Here is a 19,622-nt window from a genome sequence, read left to right as displayed (position 1 = left end):
CTTTCCCTTTCCCTGTTCTCCTGCTTCTGTTGTTTCTTAGCTGGTTCTGGCTGATGGGAAACACAGGTAGAAAGTTAGAAGGAGGGAGAAGCCGGGATATTCGCAGCCCCATCTTTCTGCCCTGGGTGATACCTCCAACACTGGCTGCATCTGCTCCACGGCTCTTTTACCAACCTGACAGGCCTGCCATGGCTTCAACTTCTACAGGGTGATCCTGGCCCCAGTGATACCACTTCTTTCTGTTCCTCCAGTCTAGGTGTACGAGAGTCTTCCTGCTGTTGGTAATCTCTGGACTGCCTCCCCATCCACTCTTGGCTCATCTCCTCCATCAGCTGTGTAAGAAATTTCTTGCATTAAATTCCCTCTGTTTCAGATGCTTAGAGTGCTTTCTGCTTTCCTAGTTAGATCCTGACTGAGATAGGGGTGTGCCACATAGTTTCTGAGATACATCCTAAGAGGTACCTGTAGTGCTTATCACAATCATCTGTAATTTCTCCCAGAGACAGGAAATTACATTGCATGGATTTGTGTGGTCTTTTCTGTGTTCTGCCTCCCCTGTAATGCCTAGAGGTATAAGAGGTGCAGTTGGAATTAGATGAGGAAAACTTGCAAGGATATTTTGGAAAATGGTATATTAATGAATTATAACTGTAGGAAAGGAAGTCGTCTTTGGAGGATATCTAATAAATAAAATTAGACAAAACTTGATAACCAAGGAAGAATTAGAAAACTAAAGTCAGGCAGATGACCAAAAAGCTGAATGTACATTGAAAACCTCGCTTCAGTAAGGGGAAAAAAAGGCCCAGTCATGATGAACAGCAAACAGCAGTACTAGCATATGACTCATTGCAAATGTTTAAAAAACAACATGGAAATCAAAGCATTGCCCATTAATAGTGGTTCTCATTACATGACATGGGTTAAATATTCTCTTTATTGTAATTTTTCTAAAGTCTCAACAATATAGCATTTTATTTTCATTCATCTCCATCTGTACTGCAGGTGCTGAATGAGTAATAGGAATTAGGGAAGAATGAGGAATAAACACATGAATTTCAAAAAATGTTCCTGGAAATCATCATGCAACTATGATCTCAACCTTAAATAAAATAGTGGAATAAATATTTAAAAAGAAAAAAATGTGTGCGCCTCCAAGGATGAAGGAATTCTGACTAATCAACAGCAATGATAAATTATAAATAGTGGACCTTGCCAGATTGGCGTGAGTGGTTTTCTGGGGGGTTTTTGGATTTTGAATTCCAGGAACAAGTGAAGAAGAGAAGTATTAGATATTCTAGATTGAGCTATCAGTAAAGCATTTTGAGCATCTTGTGAAATCTCAATTACGAAATTAATTTATAGTGCTTTCCAGGTGAGAGTGGTAACTGGAAACTTTCAAAGAAGGCTTAGAGGAACAAATGAGCAATGACAGGGAATTTTCTAAAGGATATTTTTTTATTGTGAAATATACATAGACATTTATATAATGAAAATGTATTGTTTAAAGCAAAATCTAAAATGAACACTCAATTCAAGAACTAGAGCATTGCCAGTAACATAGAATCTTACCTTACATCCATTTTCCATCACAACTCCCTTCTACTTACCCAACTCTGGAGATGATCATTTTTCTAACTTTTTGGCAATCATGTCCTTGCTTTTCTTTTCTTTTTTTAAATTTTTATTTATGTATTTATGTATGTATTTATGTATGTATTTATTTATTGGCTGCGTTGGGTCTTCGTTGCTGCATCCAGGCTTTCTCTCATTGTGGCCAGCAGGGGCTATTCTTCATTGTGGTGCATGGGCTTCTCGTTGCAGTGAATTCTCTTATTGCGGAGCACAGGCTCTAGGCTCACGGGCTTCAGTAGTTGTGGTATGCATGCTCAATAGTTGTGGCTTGCAGGCTCTAGAACACAGGCTCAGTAGTTGCAGCATACAGGCTCAGTAGCTGTGGCACATGGGCTTAGTTGCTCCGCGGCATGTGGGATCTTCCCAGACCAGGGATTGAACCCATGTCCCCTGCACTGGCAGGCAGATTCTTAACCACTGTGCCACTAGGGAATTCCCCCTTGCTTTTCTTTACATTGTCACCATCTACCTATGAATTCTCCAGCAGGCAAGTAGCTTTGCCTGTTTTTGAACTTAATATACATGGAATCATACTGGGTATATTCTTTTGTATATGGCTTTTTTGAGCCCTGCTGTGTGGCTTGTGGGATCTTAGTTCCCCAACCAGGGATTGAACCTGGGCCACTGCAGTGAAAGCACCGAATCTTAACCACTAGACCACCAGGGGACTCTCATGTATCTGGCTTCTTTTTATTCAATATTATTTTGTTGTTGTATGTTGTGTGTGTCTATGTCTCATTTTCATTGCCAGAAGGTATCCCATTTTCGGTATATACCACAATTTATCTATCCCATTTTTGTGTATTAGTTTTGTTGCAATAAACAACCCTTTAATCTCACTGGCTTACAATAACAAACATTTGTTTCTTGCTCTTGATACTTATAAACTGTATCAGCTTTGGTTCTTTTCCATGTGTTTCCTCATTCCAGGACACAGAGTAAAGGAGCAAATTCTGTTTGGGACATGCCTTTTTATGGAAGAGGTAGAAACAATAGCTTTGACAGAATCTCAGGGATATAATATATATTATGTCTAGTCTGTCCACAGTCTATTGGCCAAAGCATATCTCATGGCCAAACCAAAAGTTAATTAAGTGGTATGTACACCCCTCCCACAGGAGGCATGGCAAGTCACATTGTGGGAAAAGATATATAGTTCTTTGAAAGGGAAATGTGGTACAATACATCACCACTATCAATGTTGCCATATTTGGTTATCACAAACAGTTACTATGAGTTTCCTTGTATGTGTAGCCTGGTGCAAATGTGCATGAATTTCTCCAGGAGTGGAATCACTAGTTATGTGTGTTTTCAACTTTACTAGACATGCCTACTGTTATTCAAAATGGTTTTACATACCTACCAGCAGTGTACAAGAGTTCCAAATGTGCCACATCCTCACTGACTATAGGTAAAAGGTTTTGAATTTTAGGTAACATAATCTGGTAAGTAAATGGTTATAGCTCATTGTGACTTTAATTTGCATTTCCCTAAATACTAATGAGATTGAACACTGTTATACGTACTAATTGGCTAGGAATTTTTTAAAGTGCCTGTTCAGACCTTTTGCCCATTTTTCTCCCACTCTCTTGTTACCTTTTTCACTTGTCAAGGTATCCTTTGATGAATAGAAGTTTTAAACTTTGTTGATGTTCTAGTATATCATTGGTTTCTTTCAGTTAGTGCTTTTTTGTCTTAAGAAAATTTTTACTCCAAGTTTCTGAAGATATTTCTATTGTTATGTTCTGTTTTTCCACTTGCATTGAGGTCTACAATACACCTGGGATTGACTTTTAAATATAATATGAGGTATGGATCCAATTTTACTGGTTTTTCTATACAGATTCCTGATTACTTGGTACCATTTAATGACAAGGTGCATTACTCCACTATCAGATATCCCGTGTTGATACACTCTGTGCATCCAGTGTCAATGTCTGCTGCTGAGTTCTCTCTTCTGTTTATTGGGTTTGTCTATGTTATGTCAATAACATACTGTCTTAATTATTAGAGCTTTATAATAGATCTTGGTATTCCAAAAGAACTCATTCTTGTTCTTCGTCTTCAAAAGAATCTTGGCTCTTTTTGACCTTTTGTATATCCATAAAAATGTTCAGCTTGTAAGTGCCACAAAACTTTTAAGTGTTTTTTTGTTTTAAAATATTTATTTATTTATTTATTTGGCTGCGCCCAGTCTTCAGTTGTGGCACGTGGAATCTGGTTTCCTGTCCAGGGATAAAACCTGGTTGCCTTCATTGGGAGCATGGAGTCTTAGCCACTGGACCACCAGGGAAGTCCCTAAGAGTGTTGATTGGCATTGCTTTGAATCTACAAATTGCTTTAGGGAGAATTGACATTGTTACTAAATAATGAATTCTAAACCATGAATTTGGCATACCTCTCTATTTATTTAGGTTTTCTTTAATACCTCTCTAAAAAGTTTTACATTTTTTCCCATAGAAGTCTTACACATCTTTTGTACTTAGAGGATTGTGTAGCATATAAGAGATACTCCATAAATGTTGTTGAATAAATGAATAGATAGATCCACAGAGATAAAAAGTAGATTAGTGGTTGCCAGGGGCTGGGGGAAGAAGAATGAGAAATGACCACTTATGGGTACAGGATTTCTTATTGGGGTGATGAAAATGTTCAGGATTTAGATAATGGTGATGATTGTACAACCTTGTGACTATACTAAAACCCATTGAATTATACATTGTAAAAGGGTGAATTTTATATATAAATTATATCTAAAATTTTTAAAAAGGGGTCACAAAAGAAAGTAAGAAGAAACAGCCTCAGTGGAAACATTTGAGAAGTCAACAAGAATGTAAGGGGTATAAAGATGTTTGAGCCCTTTGATTCTGTAGTTCTACTTTTTTTTTTTTTTTTTTTTGGCACACGGGCTTAGTTGTTCCGTGGCATGTGGGATCTTCCTGGAGCTGGGATCGAACCCATGACCTCTGCATTGGCAGGCTGATTCTTAACCACTGCGCCACCTAGGAAGCCCCTGTAGTTCTACTTTTAAAAATCAATTTTAAGAATTTAAACTGAAATGTAGATGCATATGTTAACCACATCATTATTTTTAATTGTGAAAAAATTTAGAAATAGCCTAGGCATTATGAGAATAGTTAAATAAATTATGGTAAATCTATGTGATGCATCCATTAAAATGCTTTTGAAGAATTTTTAATAATGTGGAAAAATGCTCATATTACATTACATTTTAGAAAGGAATAATCAGAATTATAAATTAAATTTGTTTTAAAAAATCTATAGTAAAACAAGATGCGAAGAAAATGCATCCAAACACTGTTAGTGGTGATCTCTGCATTGTAGGATTATGGCTGATTGTTTTTTTAAAGCTTTTTATCCAATTTTCTGTAGTGAACACATAGACTTTTTGAATCTGAAAAAAAGCAGTGTGTACTGAAAAAAAAAATTCACGTCTCTTGCATGTAGTGTTAAAACCTGAAAGGAAGGGTATAATGTCAAGTATGTGTTCTTTTATTATTTATTTGTTTGTTTGTTTTTTTGTTTTTTGGCTGTGTTGGGTCTTCATTGCTGCACACGGGCTTTCTCTAGCTGTGGCGAGCAGGGGCTACTCTCTGTTGTGGTGTGAGGGTTTCTCATTGTGATCGCTTCTCTCATTGCAGAGCACAGGCTCTAGGCATGCGGGCTTCAGTAGTTGCAGCATATGGGCTCAATAGTTGTGGCTTGCAGATTCTAGAGTACAGGCTCAGTAGTTATGGTGCACGGGCTTAGTTGCTCCATGGCACGTGGGATCTTCCCTGCCCAGGGCTCGAACCCGTGTCCCCTGCATTGGCAGATGGATTCTTAACTACTGCACCACAAGGAAAGCCTGAAGTATGTATTCTTAGTTCCCCATCTCATTACATTCCAAGAAGGAATTCTTAAATCATTGTAGGGTATGTTCCAGAGAGACCTCAGGATAGGGATTGTAGCTGTTATCCTCTGCACTTAGGATGTTTATGATAACTGATTTGCTAATGTTTTTCAGGTGGGTAACTGTCATTTATCTGGGTTGATAGAACTGAGGTAGTTCTCGAATGAGAGTGACATAGTCTTACAGGTTTTCTAAAGTGATTTCCCTGAGGAAGAGGGAGAATTGACACCTCCTACTCATCCTTCAACTCCTGCTCAGGTATTCTGTCCTTCAAGGAAACTCAGATTTTAGAGGTGAGCCTCTCAGATGGACCACGTGGCTCACAGGGCCTGTGATGATGCCAGCCAAGAGGGAATGACAGGAAGTTCTACTGGTGAAAAGATAATTTCTCAAGTCAGTGTTTTTCATAGTCTGTCCCAGGGCAGCCAGCATCACAACCACGGTGTACTGATTTATAATACAGATTTCTGAGCCTCCTCTCAAGCCCTTCCAGTTTCTGGAACTGGGCTCAAGGAATCTGCCTTTGAAAAGCTTCCCATGTGGGGACTTCCCTGGTGGCACAGTGGTTAGGAATCCGCCTGCCAGTGCAGGGGACACGGGTTCTATCCCTGGGCCTGGAAGATCCCATGTGCCACAGAGCAACTAAGCCCATGCGCCACAACCACTGAGCCCAACTACTGAAGCCTGTGAGCCTAGAGCCTGTGCTCTGCAGCAAGCCCGTGCACTGCAACGAAGAGTAGCCCACACTCGCCACGACTAGAGAAAGCATGCACAGAGCAACGAAGACCCAACACAGCCAAAAATTAAAATAAATAAATAAATAAATAAATCTTTAAAAAAAAGAAAAGAAAAGCTCCCCATGTGGTACCCTAAAGTGAAGGGCCTCTGGAGTAGGTGATTTTGAGCTAGAATCTGAGCCCCCTGTAATAATCTGCTCTGTCAAACTGTGTGTGAACCTACCACCCATACAACAAACACTGTGACTTTACCCGCAGAGATTGCTCCTCAGTAAGTTTAGCGTGAACCCTGAGAATACATATAGTGAAAAGTCTGTCCCAGGGCTGTCAGCATCACATCATAACAGCATCAGCTATTATGTAGAAAATAACAGCTACAATCCAAGTCCTGAGGTCTCTCTCAAACATACTCTACAATGATTTAAGAATTCCCTCTTGAAATGTATTGAGATGGGGAACTAAGTATGGCAGTACTTTCCTGGCAGTCCGGTGGTTAAGACGCTGTGCTTCCACTGAAGGGGCTGTGGGTTCTATCCCTGGTCAGGGAACTAAGATTCCACATGCCATGGAGAGTGGCAAAAAAAAAAAAAAAAAAAAAAGTGGGTGCAAGCCCAGCAAGCACAAAGTATATTTGGACACATCTAGGTGTCCAGTTTGACTGGGAATGAGAATTTTTTTCCCCAGCAATTCATGCAAATATTCTCAGAACCCTCTAATTTGTTATATATTATGGTCAGTCTGTGATTTATTTACTCTATGCAAACAATATGCTAAGTATTGTGAGAAAGTAGACATAACTTTTATGTTTAAGGCTCTTATAATTGGAAAAATAAGATGTGTGAAAGTACTTGTAATGATACAGCTCTCAGATTCACATGCTGGGACCTTCTAGTAAGGATCTAAGTATGGGGGAGATCAGGATCAAGGAGGGGTGCCGGGATGAAGCCCCATCATTGAGTCCAAAGAACATAATTTTGGGGTTGGTCTCTGAAGATCGCAATGTAAGGGGTTAGGACAGGGTTGCAGGATTTTTCATCAGTGCAGATACTGGCCAACAAGTAGAGGAGAGAGAATCATATGAATCAGTGTAAGCAATACTGCAGGAAAGGATAGTTTGAAACTGTGTAAGGGGTCAGAGCTTTGGCTGAGAAATAGGCTCCAGGGGCAGGCTGCAACCGTGGAAGGAAACTGGAGTGAGACCCAGGGACCTAGGCCAGAAGTCTTTGTCTAGACTGCACATTGGAGGGGTAAACAGGAAGACTCAATTTGGTGTTCCTGCAGACATCTAAGACTGTTCACATTAGATCGAGGGCAGAAGATACATCTTCATTAGAAGCAAAGGAAGAGAAATTCTGCTGGGCGAGGTCCTTATTAGTTTGAGGCTGTTGGGGCAAAGTCTGCAAGTCACAGGATCTCAGTGCCTTCAGATGTCTGGGACAGGCTGGAACAAGCAGGAAGCAGTTCATGTAAGAATGGGTTTTTGCATAAGAGAGGTATAGATCCAATTTGACTGGAGTTAACAAGAGAATAGGGGGAATCAAGAAAAGTTGCACTGAGGAGTGAGAATTTGAAAAGAGCTTGAGAAATCAATGCTAAGTATGAAAAATGAAACTTACTGGTCTGAGTTAATAAGGTCACATCTGGATTTAATAAGGTCTCATCTTATGATTAAAATTATGTAGCAGTTCATCAAAATTGTGGCCTCATGACAGAGTTATTTTCATTATTTGTATGCAACTGAATCCTAGAACTTTTCAAAAATCTGAAACTGGGCAGAACAGTGTGAGGCTCTCCTGGGTACAAATCCTCTCTGTGTTCCCCATTTCTTGTTTGTAGGAAATCAGCTTCAGCCCCCTAGAATTTCCCTGAGTTCCAAAGAGCAGATTCAAACAATTGCTAATCATGGAAGTGAAGGGATGCAGAAACAAAGGAGGAGCAGTCAAGAAACAATGGTATATCAATGGGGCAAGGTCCTGGTCCCTCCCAAAGGAATATACATAACAATATCTTTGAGTTCTTCTGTAGGAACTCAGGCCCCCACCCAGGTGGAGGATGGTAACTTCAGGCTGAGCACATGATTCCTGAAACACCACCGTTACCTCATCACCAACCAATCAGAAGAAAGTCACATGCACCCTTGTAGCCCTCACCTCAAATTTTGCCTATGAAAACTCCTTCCTGAAAACCACTGGAGGAGTTTTGGTGTTCTGAGCCAAACCACCCCTTCTCCTTGTTTGGCCCTGCAATAAACTTTGCTCTGAACTCAGTTTGGATGGTTTGTTTGGCCTCAGTCTGCAACATGAACTTGTGTTCGGTAACATTCTCTGAATATACACTGTTTTACTCTAGCGATTTTTTTTTTCCTGGTATAGAGACAGGAAGGAAGGGGGCAGGGCACAAACAGTTAAAAGAAAGACACAGCTACTGAGGTATGACAAAAACTGGTTAGAGCCAACTAGGCCCAAGATGGCAGAAGATTTGACTTCCAGTAGACCTTGAGACTCATTGTACGTTCATTGTAATATATTAGCATGCTAAATGACTCACCCACAGGTGCCACCACTGTTCCAAGGCTGACCATAAAAGGCTGAAAAGTGGGCCATGGCCTGATTGCTGGAAATCCCTGCCCATTCCCCAAAACAGTTAAAATAATGCTCCCACTCATTACTGTATAAAAGTACCAAGCCCATAAAAACTAACGACCCCATACCCCAGGGCCCTTTTTCACCTGCTGAGAGGGACCACATTCTGCCTAAGGAATGTATATCTCTCTAAATAAACTTGCTTTCACTTTACTCTGGCTCACTGTTGAATTCCCTCCTACGTGAAGTCAAGCACCCTCACTTGGTGGCCCATCCCAGGAACTCACCTGAAACCTGGGAAATGACCATTCTCTTGCTCCCTCTTCTCCTATAACAATATCTTACTATAAAAATATCAAACATACACAAAAGTTATTTTACAGTGAATACTACACCCACCACCTAGATTCTACAATTACCACCTTATTTTTTGATGGTTTTCAGAGTAAGTTAAAGACAACAGAACACTTCAAACACTTGAACATACATAATATTAAGTAGTGTTCAGCATTTGGTTGTTTATTTATTTTTAGGTAAAGTTTACATGCCATGAAACGTACAATCACAAATGTACCATTTGATGAGTTATGGCAAGTATTCACAACTATGCAACCAAAAATCCTCTATCAAGATTCGAAAGATCCTGAGCATCGGTCCAGAAAGTTCCTTCATACCCCTTCTCAGAAACATTGCCTCTACCCACTAGAAGCAACCTGTGTTCTGATTTTTCCATCATAGATTAGTTTTGCCTATCCTAGAACTTCATGTAAATATATCATAAAACATGTGTCTTTTGTGTAAGTCTTCTTTCATTCAGCCTAATGTTTTTGAGATTTATCCATGTTGTCCCATGTAATTTGTTCCTTTTTGTTGAAGAATAGCATTTCATTCTATGTTTATACCATAGCTTATATTTTTTGGTTTGAATGTTTTTTATTTTGGCATAATTTCAGATTACAGAAAAGTTGCAAGAATAGTACAAAGAATTCTAAGATATCCTTCATCCAGGTTTTCCTAATGTTAACATTTACCTACACTTGCTTTATCTTTCTCTTTCATTCTGTCTACTTTTTTTCTGAATCATGTCAAGTTGCAGACATGACATCCCTTTACTCTTGAATATATGCAGTGTATATTACCTAAAAACAAACAACAAATTCTCTCATATAACCAGAGTAAATTTAAAAAAATCAGGAGATGAGAGTGATTGATACAGTACTATTTTATAAGCTGAAGACTCTGTTCAAATTTTGCCAATTGTCTCAATAATATCCTTAATTACAAAAGAAAATCTATAAATGTGTGTTGCATTTGTTGTCATGTCTTTTTAGTCTTCTTTTTTCTGCTACAATTCCTGAATCTTTCTTTGTATTCTATGACATTGACAGTTTTTGAAGAATATAGGCAAGTTATTTTTTTTAAGAACCTTTATTGAGATATAATGGACATACAATAAACTGCATGTATTTAAAGTGTACAATTTGATATTTTTTTCTTATTAGTAATGTATATATGGCAATCCCAATCTCCCAGTTCATCCCACCCCAACCCCCCCCCCGCGCTTTCCCCACTTGGTGTCCATATGTTTGTTCTCTACATCTGTGTCTCTATTTCTGCCTTGCAAACTGGTTGATCTGTACCATTCTTCTAGATTCCGCATATATGCATTACTATACGATATTTGTTTTTCTCTTTCTGACTTACTTCACACTGTATGACAGTCTCTAGGTCCATCCACGTCTCTACAAATTTTCCAATTTCGTTCCTTTTTACAGCTGAGTAATATTCCATTGTATATATGTACCACATCTTCTTTATCCATTCATCTGTTGATGGACATTTAGGTTGCTTCCATGACCTGGCTATTGTAAATAGTGCTGCAATGAACATTGGTGTGCATGTGTCTTTTTGAAGTATGGTGTTCTCTGGGTATATGACCATAATGGGATTACTGGGTCATATGATAATTCTATTTTTAGTTTTTCAAGGAACCTCCATAGTGTTCTCCATAGTAGCTGTATCAATTTACATTCCCACCAACAGGGCAAGAGGGTTCCCTTTTCTCCACACCCTCTCCAGCATTTATTGTTTGTAGATTTTCTGATGATGCCCATTCTAACCAGTGTGAGATGATATCTTGTTGTAGTTTTGATTTGCATTTCTCTAATAATTAGTAATGTTGAGCAGCTTTTCATGTGCCTCTTGGCCACCTGTATATCTTCTTTGGAGAAATGCCTATTTAGATCTTCTTCCCATTTTTTGATTGGGTTGTTTGTTTTTTTGATATTGAGGTGCATGAACTGTTTATATATTTTGGAGAGTAATCCTTTGTCTGTTGATTCATTTGCAAATATTTTCTCCCATTCTGAGAATTGTCTTTTCATCTTGTTTATAGTTTCCTTTGCTGTGCAGAAGCTTTTAAGTTTCGTTAGGTCCCACTTATTTATTTTTGTTTTAATTTCCATTACTCTAGGAGGTGGGTCACAAAAGATCTTGCTGTGATTTATGACAGTGTTCTTCCTATGTTTTCCTCTAAGAGTTTTATAGTGTCTGGCCTTACATTTAGGTCTTTAATCTGTTTTGAGTTTATTTTTGTGTATGGTGTTAGGGAGTGTTCTAATTTCATTCTTTTACATGTAGCTGTCTAGTTTTCCCAGCATCACTTATTGAAGAGGCTGCCTTTTCTCCATTGTATATCCTTGCCTACTTTGTCATAGATTGGTTGACCATAGTTTATCTCTGGGCTTTCTATCATATTCCATTGATCTATATTTCTGTTTTTGTTCCAGTACCATATTGTCTTTTTTTTTCATTCTTTTATTTTTATTTATTTATTTATTTTTTACAATAAACTGCATGTATTTAGAGTGTACAATTTGGTATCCCAATCTCCCAATTCATCCCCCCCAACCCTCCCCGCTTTCCCCACTTGGTGTCCATATGTTTGTTCTCTACCTCTGTGTCTCTGTTTCTGCCTTGCAAACAGGTTGATTTAGTACCATATTGTCTTGATTTCTGTAGCTTTATAGTATAGGCTGAAGTCAGGGAGTCTGATTCCTCCAGCTTTGTTTTTTTCCCTCAAGATTGCTTTGGCTATTCGGGGTCTTTTGTGCCTCTGCAAGTTATCTTTTTAAATTAGGCTTTTATTTTGTGATAATTGTAGAACTGCATGCAGCTGTAAGGCATAATACAAAGAGATCCCATATATCCTTTACCAATCTGCCCCAATGGTAACATCTTGCAAAACTATGGCACGATATCAAAACCTGGATATTGACACTGATACAGTCAAGATACAGAACATTTCCATCACCAGAAGGATCCCTCATGTTGTTCTTTTATAGTCACCTCCATTTCTCTCCTATCTCTTCCCCTCCTTAACCCTGATAAGCAGTAATCTGTTCTCTGTTTCTATAATTTTATGATTTCAATGAGGTTATATAAAGAGAGCTACTCATACATAGTGTGCAACCTTTCGGATTGGCTTTTTTCACTTACCATAGTTCTCTGGAGATTCATCCATGGTGTGGATCTACCACAGTGTTTTCAACCATTCACCTGTTGACAGACATCTGGGTTGTTTCCAGTTTTTTCACTGTTATGAATAAAACTGCTATAAACATTTGCGTTCAAGTTTTTATGTGAACATAAGTCTTTATTTCTCTGGGATAAATGCCCAGGAGTGCAACTGCTGGGTTGTATGACAATTACATATTTAGTTTTTGAAGAAACTGCCAGATTGTTTTCTAAAGTGGCTATACTATTTTGCATTCCCAGCAGCAATGTATGAGTAATCCAAAACACCACTAACACTTGGTACGTACTGTCTGTATTTTTATTTTAGCAGCGTGAGTGGAGTGAGGTGGTACTTCATTGTGATTTTATTTTGCGCTTCCCTAGTGGTTATTGATGTTGAACATCATTTCTTATGTTCATTTGCCATCTGTATAATTGCTTGGTTGAAATGTCTCCATGTCTTTTGTCCATGGATTGTTTGCTATTTAGATTGTTTGCTTTTTACTGTGGAGTTTGTTGTTGTAGGGAGAGCTAGCATTGTTTATTTTGACTGATAGATGTCTTGGATGACCCATTCAAGGAACATGGCTTACTCCAATTTGATGAAGTCCATATCCTTTGCGTACTGAGGTAAACACTGGTGATACGCACGTTTTTCCGGATCATACCGGTCGGATTTAAGGAGCACGGGCGGCAAGAGTTAGAGCATTCGCTGAATTTTCGTGCATGACTCCAGTAGAACTTGTGGTGACCCAGGTTGTTTTCATGGATGCAACAATGCAAAAGGCTACTGGTGAGTTTTGAGGATTTTTTTATATGGTCTAGATACTTGTATCTGTTGGATATGCCGTTTGTAAGTATTTTCTTTCAGTCTGTAGCTTCTCTTTTCTTCCTCTTAACAGGGTCTTTCATAGAGCAAAAGTTTTTCATGTTAATGAAGTAAAATTTAAAAGTTTATTTTATGGATAGCAATTTTTGTTTAACGTCAAAAACTCTGCTTCATTTTTTATCCCAGAAATTGCCTGCTATATTTTTTCCTAAAAGTTGTATAGTTTTACAGTTTACATTTGAGTCCATGATATACTTTATGTTAATTCTTTTTTTTTTTCATTTATAAATTTTTGGCTGCGTTGGGTCTTCCTTGCTGTGAGCGGGCCTTCTCTAGTGGTGGCGAGCAGGGGCTACTCTTCCTTGTGGTGCGAGGGCTTCTCATATTGTGGAGCACAGGCTTTAGTAGTTGTGGCGCATGAGCTAAGTAGTTGCAGTGCTTGGGCTCAGTTGTTGTGGCTCACAGGCTCCAGAGCACAGGCTCAGTAGTTGTGGCACACAGGCTTAGTTGCTCCACAGCATGTAGGATCTTGTGGGACCAGGGATTGAACCAGTGTCCCCTGCATTGGCAGGTGGATTCTTAACCACTGTGCCACCAAGAAAGTCCTATGTTAATTCTTTATGTGATGTGAAACTTAAGTCAAGGCTCATTTTTCTATCTATGGATGTCTAGTTACTCCAGCACCATTTGTTGAAAAGGCTCTTTCTTCCATTGATTTGCTTTTGCAATTCAGTCGGTGTTTGTGACCTTGAATTAGGCATTGCTTGCCTAGCACAAGCAAAAACACACAAGCACAAGCAACAAAAGAAAAAATATATAATAATTGAACTTTATCAAAATTAAAATTGTTTGTGCTTCATAGGATACAATGCTAGATTTACACCCAAGTATTCCTTTACTTTTTTTGAGTGATTTAAATGGTATTGTATTTTAATTTTGGTGTCCACATTTTATTGCTAGTATATAAAAATGCAATTGATTTTTTAAAATAAATTTATTTATTTATTTATTTAATTGGCTGTGTTGGGTCTTTTTTGCTGTGTGCAGGCTTTCTTTTAGTTGCAGCGAGCGGGGGACTACTCTTTGTTGTGGTGTGAGGGCTCCTCATTGCCATGGCTTCTCTTGTTGCGGAGCATGGGCTCTAGGCGCGTGGTCTTCAGTAGTTGCAGCACATGGGCTCAATAGTTGTGGCTCATGGGCTCTAAAGCGCAGGCTCAATAGTTGTGGCACATGGGCTTAGCTGCTCCTCGGCATGTGGGATCTTCCTGGATCAGGGATGGCACCCGTGTCCCCTGCATTGGCAGAAGGATTCTTAACCACTGCGCCACCTAGGAAGCCCTGCAATTGATTTTTTATGGTTACCTTGTATCTTGAGACCTTGATGACCTCACATATTGGCTATTAGATTTTTTTTTGGTAGATTCTTTGGTTTTTCTATATAGACAATCATGTCATCTCCAAATGGGATAGCTTTATGGCTTCCTTTCCAACCGCAATACCTTTTATTTTCTTTACTTGCCTTATTGCATTTCTTGAACTTCCAGCACTCTGTTGTCTTATACATTTCCTCTGCATATATTTAGAACATCAGACAGTGATTGTCTTAGCCCATTTGTGCTGCCATAACAAAATACCAGAGACTGGGTGGCTTATAAACTACAGAAATTTATTTCCCACATTTCTGGCGGCTGAAAGTCCAAGATCAGGGTGCGAGCATGGTTGGGTTCTAGGTTGCAGAAGCTGGCTTCTTTCTGTGTCCTCCCATGGTAGAAGGGGCTTGGGAGCTCTGTGAAGTCTCTTTTATATAGCTTTTTATAAAGCTCTTTTATTCACAAGAGCTCCCGCTCATGACCTAATCACCTTCCAAAGGCTCTACCTCCTAATAGCATCAACTTGGGCATTAGGTTTTCAACATATGAATTTCGGGGAGACACAAACATTCTGCTCATAGCAGTAATACAATTTTTGCTTCAACTGTCAAACATAATGAAGAGGAATATGTGTGACAAACATACAACAAAAACGGAGTCAAAATCAAGAAGAGAAAGAAAGCCTATTGTTTTTACCTGTTTTTTTTTTTTTTTTTTTTTTGGGTACCAAATTACTTTATTTGAAGGAATGGTACTAAGGAAAGAACTTGTAGATGTTTTGGTACAACTTATAGAAAAGGTAAAGGTAACCCAAACATGCATGCAGTGCCTTGGTGACCAGGGAAGTCACCCCTGTGGCTACAGGAAGCCAGCCTAAGGCTTAGCTCTTGCTATCACTGCTTCCCAGGGTGTGCTTGTCAAAGAGATACTCTGCCATGCCAGATCCGGGGGCCCCCATCTTGCGCACGTTGGTTACGTGGTCACCCAATTCTTTGATGGATTTCACCTGCTCATTCAGGTAATGAGTCTCGATGAAGTCACACACATGGGGGTCATTTTTGTCAGTGGCCAGTTTGTGCAGTTCCAGTAGTGCCTGATTCACATTTTTTCCCAAGTGTAGCGCACATTCCATAGCGTTCAGCCCATTCTCCCAGTCGTCACGGTCTGGTTTCTTGATATCCTGAAGGAAGATTCGGCCACCCCGCTGGTTCTGTAGCTTCATCAGTTTCTCAGCATGTTCCCTTTCTTCACGAGATTGGTGAAGAAAGTATTTGGCAAAGTTCTTCAAAGCCACATCATCACGGTCAAAATAGTATGACATGGACAGGTAGACGTAGGAGGCATAGAGCTCCAGGTTGATCTGGCGGTTGATGGCGGCCTCCGAGTCCTGGTGGTAGTTCTGGCGCACCTGCGAGGGGGACGCGGTCGTCATGGCGGGCGGCCGAGGAAAGGCGGCGGCGGCGGCTGCGCGGCGCTGGAGCGGCGGCGGGGACCTTGGGTGGTCGGAGGGCGCTGTGAGGTGCGGGGGTGGCAAGGGCTGGCTCTGAGCGGCCGGCCGGAGAAAGGAGGGGGGAGGACGAGCGCCGGGTTCCGTCCAAGCACTGTTGAAGCAGGAAACCGCGGCGACTCTCCGCGAAGACTGTCTACCTGTATTTTTAATTGTCATGGTTTTGTTTTTTTCTTTCTTGCTGTTCCACGTTCCCTTCTTTTATAACTTCCCTTTGTTTAGAGAACTCCTTTACCCATTCTTTTACGCTAGGTCTGTGACTACAATTCTCTTAGTTTTTCTTCATCTGACAGTGTCTTGATTTCCTCTTCATTCCTGAAGGGCAGTTTCACTGGGTACAGGATTCCAAGTTGTCAGTTCTTTCATCACTGGAAAGATATTGGACCACTTTCTTCTGGCCTACACGGTTTCTGATAAGAAATCCACTGTCATTCAAATTATTTTTTTTTCTGAAAGGTAATGTGTTATCTCTGTCATCTTGGTGTTGACTTCTATTGATTGTCTTTTTTACATTCAGTTTGAGATCTTAGTTCTTCATGATTCCCCATTGAAACCTGGACATTTTCCTATTATGTCTTTAAATATGATTCTGGGTCTTATTTAAATCTATTTTAGTTGTCTTTCTCTAACACCACTCCAGCAAGGGAATGTAAGGGGTGCTGTCTTGTTACTGCCAGGTGGAGGTAGAAATCCAGGTTCCTCACTTGATTTCCATTGATACGAAATGAAGGGGCTCCTCATTACTGCTGGTTGGGGGTTGGAGTTCCAGATCTTCTCATGGTCTACACTGATGCCGTGAGGTAGGGGTCCTTGTTATCCCCAGGTGGGGATGAAAGTCTTGGCTCCCCACTTGGCTTTCTCTCATGTCATCCTACAGGGGTGTTGAGACACCTTGTTACAGGCTGCGAGGGTAGAAGTCTAGGCTTCCCTCAGCCTTTGTTGTCATGAATGTGGGCTGGACTATAGTTTTTTTTCTGTGATATTTGGATGGAGTTAAATGGAGTTATTGTGAAAATTTTTCTGTCTTTCTAGGTGGCCCCTTTCCTGGTCCTTTAGCTAAAGAAGCAGGCTTTTGTTGGGGCTTTCTTATCTGTACCTATTGGTTTCAGGGTTGCCACCTTCTTCAGATCCAAGTCTGATCCATGAGACAAAAAGAAAATCCAGGGAACTTGCCAGCATGTCCTTCCTTGGGTCTTGAGGTTCTCTCCACCTTTTAGAGTCTTATGTTTGTTTTCTATATGGTGTTTAGGGGTTTTAGTAATAATTAGTACAAGGAATAGGGAAATTTGTCTATTCTGCCTTTCTGGGAATCCAGTTATTTTGTGATTTAATGTTTCTCTATTTGAATTTCTCTGATAGTCTCTCATGATTAGATTTGGGTTACACTAATTTAGCCATAGTTCCACAGAAGTGCATCTTAGCAGAAGGCACATGCTGTCAATTAATATCATTACCAGTGATATTAACTTTGTTAGCTTTGATCAGTTGGTTCAGGTGATGTTTGTCAGGCTTTTCCACTATGAAGTTACTTTTTTACTTTTTATAGTCAATAAGTATTTTGTAGGAGATATTTTGAGACTGTAAATATCTTCTTACTCTTCAAACTTTCAGCTAGTTTGAACATCATACATTGATGACACTTGTCTTGAGTCAATTATTATGATGGGTTTTTAAAAAACTTTTATTGAAATATAGGTGATTTAAAATGTGTTTCAGTTATACATATATAAATATAAACATACATATATATTCTTTTTTACATTCTCTTCCATTACAGATTATTACAAGATATTGAGTATGGTTCCCTGTGCTATACGGTAGGTCCTTGTTGGTTATCTATTTTATATATAGTAGTATATAATGATGGGTTTCAAATGATGATTTTCCAATTCTATCATTCCTTCCTCACTTATTAATTTACATATAATTAAAAGAAGAGTTTTCCCTTCTCCACTATTCATTCACTCATTCCTTCATTTATCTATATATCCATTTATATCAGCTTATGCATTCTTGTATTGTAAATAATAATCTCTCACTATTATTATCTATTTTGATGCTCAAATTGTCCCATATTTGACCAGTGGGATCTCGCCTTTAGTTACCTTCTATCTCCCTGTGACATATCTTTATTCAAAGACAACATGATTATTTATGTAGAAAATCCCAAAGAATCTACCAAAAAGCTATGGGAACTATAAATGAATATTACAATGTTGTAGGACACAAGATTTATATATAAAAATTAATCATATTTCTATATAATAGCAACAAACAATTAAAAATTAAAATGTTAAAAATACCATTTACAATAGCAAAAAACCATGAAATACTTAGAGATAAAACTAAGAAAACAGGTACAAGATTGGTATTTTGAAACTACAATTGATGACAGAAATTAAAGAAGATTTAAATAAATGGAGAGACATACTTTGTTTATGTATTGGAAGAGTCAATATTGTTAATCTGTTAATTCTTCCCATATTTATCTATGGATTCAACATAAACCCTGTCAAAATCCCAAGAGCCTTTTCGGATAGAAATTGGTAAGCGGATTCTAAAATTTATATGAAAAAACAAAGGGTCTAGAATATTGTGGAAACAATTGGAAATCCATATGTAAAAAAATTAACCTTGACCCTTGCCTTGCAACAGATCAGAACAAACAATCTGATATTAAAAATGGGCAGAGGAGCTGAATAGACATTTTTCTAAAGAAGACATACAAATGATCAATAGGTTCATGGAAAAGTGCTCAGCATCACTATTCATCAGGAAAACACAAATCAAAGCCACAGTGAGATATCACCTTACATGTTAGAATGATTATTATAAAAAAGACAAGAGCTAACAAGTGCTGGTGAGCATGTGGAGAAAGGGGAATATTTATGCACTGTTGGTGGGATCAGAAATTGGTACTGTGGCTATAGAGGGGCTTCAAGAAATTAAAAATAGAACTACTATATTATCAGTAATCCCACTTCCGGGTATATCTCAAAGGAAATGAAAATGGGATATTGAAGAGATACCTGCATTCCCATGTTCATTGTGGCGTTATTCATTATAGCCAAGATATGGAAACAACCTAGGTGTCCATCTGATATATCCTCTTAGTTAGATAGTAGTCAGCTTATGAGTAGACAGAGAAAACTTTTTATGCCTTGAACCTATAATCCAGACTTTTCCAAAGGCCCATGTGTGTTTTGGGGCACACTTTCAATGTTCCAGCTTGCTCTTCTGGTTTACATACTGTCACCAGCAAAGCCCTTTAACAATTTCCAGGAAATAAAAATAGACTCTGCGTACTGAAATAAAATCTACGTTTTTTTTTTCCTTTGTGCTTAGTCTAGTCTCACTTGCTTATTGGCTGCCATGTGCAGAGGCCTTCATAAAGGGAATGTATACTTGGATGAGCCCTCCTCCATCGGGGACCTACCTCAAAGGGAGTCCTGGCAGGTTGTTGGACTCTGGTTGGAAATTAGTCACACAAATACCACAAGATTCGACCCAAATAAGATTTCTGCTTTGGGAAATTT

General features: G+C 39.0%; 1 protein-coding gene across 1 annotated transcript; it reads right to left on the bottom strand.

Moving 5' to 3' along the window:
- Window positions 1-15,291: 15,291 nt before the first annotated feature.
- LOC130845291 (ferritin heavy chain-like) lies at window positions 15,292-16,216 on the bottom strand. Its single transcript, XM_057722285.1, has one exon. The coding sequence runs from the start codon at window positions 16,009-16,011 to the stop codon at window positions 15,460-15,462; it is 552 nt and encodes a 183-aa protein (XP_057578268.1). The 5' UTR covers window positions 16,012-16,216; the 3' UTR covers window positions 15,292-15,459.
- Window positions 16,217-19,622: the final 3,406 nt, after the last annotated feature.

This window comes from Hippopotamus amphibius, chromosome 2 (assembly GCF_030028045.1).
Source record: "Hippopotamus amphibius kiboko isolate mHipAmp2 chromosome 2, mHipAmp2.hap2, whole genome shotgun sequence".
Taxonomy (NCBI): Eukaryota; Metazoa; Chordata; class Mammalia; order Artiodactyla; family Hippopotamidae; genus Hippopotamus; species Hippopotamus amphibius.
The sequence above is the reverse complement of the archived record's forward strand: the minus strand, read 5'-3'. Positions and strand labels throughout refer to the sequence as shown.

Coding starts and splice junctions, on each gene's coding strand:
- LOC130845291 (XM_057722285.1), bottom strand. CDS start 16,011: ATGACGACCGCGTCCCCCTCGCAGGTGCGCCAGAACTACCACCAGGAC.